Here is a 1,740-nt window from a genome sequence, read left to right on the forward strand (position 1 = left end):
AACGGTGCCGTCCATCACAACGGACCCACTGCCGGCGTTCCCGTGGAGCGTCAGCGTGCTCTGCGCGAGTTCCACACTGCGCGGGTACGACGGCAGCGAAAGGAGCCTGCCGCTGATGCTGTCGCCGCGCACCGACAGCCACGACCCGGACGCAAACGACGCCGACCCCCGCAGCACCAGCAGCGCGCCATCGGTCAGCACACCGGTGTTGTCGTTCATTACGACGGCGGACGCGTTGGCCTCCACCCCGCTGTCGAACACCAACCCATGCGCGGCGTACACCTGGCTCCCCGACACGCGCATCACAGCGCCCTCCGATGCCACCACGCGCGCACTCGCGTACAACGCATATTCGCCACCGAACACAGCCGCGTCCAGCGCGACACCGCCGCCGACGAGCTCCAGCACGGCGCCGTCCACCACCACCGTCCGCCCACCAGTCATCACGGTCACGAGGGCAACGCCGGACACAACCAGCACGGACCGCACGAGCCGCAGGCCCGACAGCACCAGCACCGGTGCGTACGGCGAGGACCGCGAGCCGGGAAGATACACAAGCGGCGTCGGCCTCGCGGCAACCAGCAGGGAGTCCGTCACCGTCAGCGCGGACCCCGCGGGGAACGTGCCGGTCAGCACAAGCGCACCGTTCAGCGCCTCCAAATCGCACACCGACAGCTCCACCGGCCCGCTCTCGTCGCTCCCCGCCGCACCGCGCAACGCTCCACCACCCATCACGTACAGCACGGCGCCGTTCAGCAGCGACACGTTCTGCACAACGATCCGCACGCCGTCTCGTGCCATCCACGGCACGTAGAGCACCGGACTCACGCCGTCCAGCACAACGTGGCGCAGCGTCACCTCGCTCGCGCCGGCAGGCACAACGAACACAGAGTGCACCGTCACGCCCTCGCGGAGAAACACACTCGGCGCAATGCCCGCAGCGGGCGGCAGTGTGGGAGCACCCACAGACACGCACGCCTCGCCATACCCGCCGCTGCCGCACGCGCACACGCACACACCGTCCGTCATGCTCGCAGACGCCGTCCCGGGCGCGTAGCAGTAAATGTCCCTGTCGCAGGCGTCGCACCCAGCAACGTCGATGCTCCCAGCGTCGCCAAAACCAGCCGCTGCGTACTCCTCCGCCGTCGACAGGACACGTCCGCCAGCGTCGTTGCATGCCACCCTCAAATGCGCCCCAGCCGCAAGCGACAGACTCAGCGACAGCATCCGCGGCAGCAGCACTCGGTTGCGCACAAAGCTCAGCGTGCTCCCAGAAGCGGTCACGGCGCCAGCGGCGTAGAGCATCTCCCTCGAGACGCCGTCGTGCACGTTGCCCTTCGCCAGAAGCATCGACCCGCCGGCCAGGCTCACCGTCGAATAAAACGCCACCGCGTAGTCCTCCGTCGACACAAATTCGCTCCGCACAAGCGCCACAGCTGAGCCCGACACGCTCACAGCCCCACGCACAGACACCGCGTGCTTGCACAGCAGGAAGTCGCTGTCAACAAACGCCACCACGGAGCCGCCACTGGCCGCAACACCGCCCTCCACCGACACGCACAGCCCCAGCGCCGTTTGCACCGACAGCCCGTCCACGTACAGCGCACCGCGCGAATGCAGCGCTACGCCGCCAAAAACCAGCACGCCAACAGAGTCGCGGAACACCGCCACCGCCTGCGTGCGCGCGATGGTCAGCACGCTCCCCGTCAGATTCACGCTGTGCAGCACGAGGCACGCAGA

At 68.2% G+C, this 1,740-nt stretch overlaps 1 protein-coding gene across 1 annotated transcript, besides 1 other annotated feature; it reads right to left on the bottom strand.

Moving 5' to 3' along the window:
* Tc00.1047053462545.9 (dispersed gene family protein 1 (DGF-1), putative) lies at positions 1-1,740 on the bottom strand (the record flags this gene model as incomplete). Its single annotated transcript, XM_797382.1, has 1 exon — positions 1-1,740. A coding segment is annotated over one exon (1,740 nt), but the record flags the coding sequence as incomplete, so codon positions are not given.
* Positions 1-1,740: a sequence feature (areas not merged during assembly with more than two copies in the genome that could not be assigned to a particular haplotype).

Source organism: Trypanosoma cruzi, genomic scaffold, assembly GCF_000209065.1.
Source record: "Trypanosoma cruzi strain CL Brener 1047053517147 genomic scaffold, whole genome shotgun sequence".
Taxonomy (NCBI): domain Eukaryota; phylum Euglenozoa; class Kinetoplastea; order Trypanosomatida; family Trypanosomatidae; genus Trypanosoma; species Trypanosoma cruzi.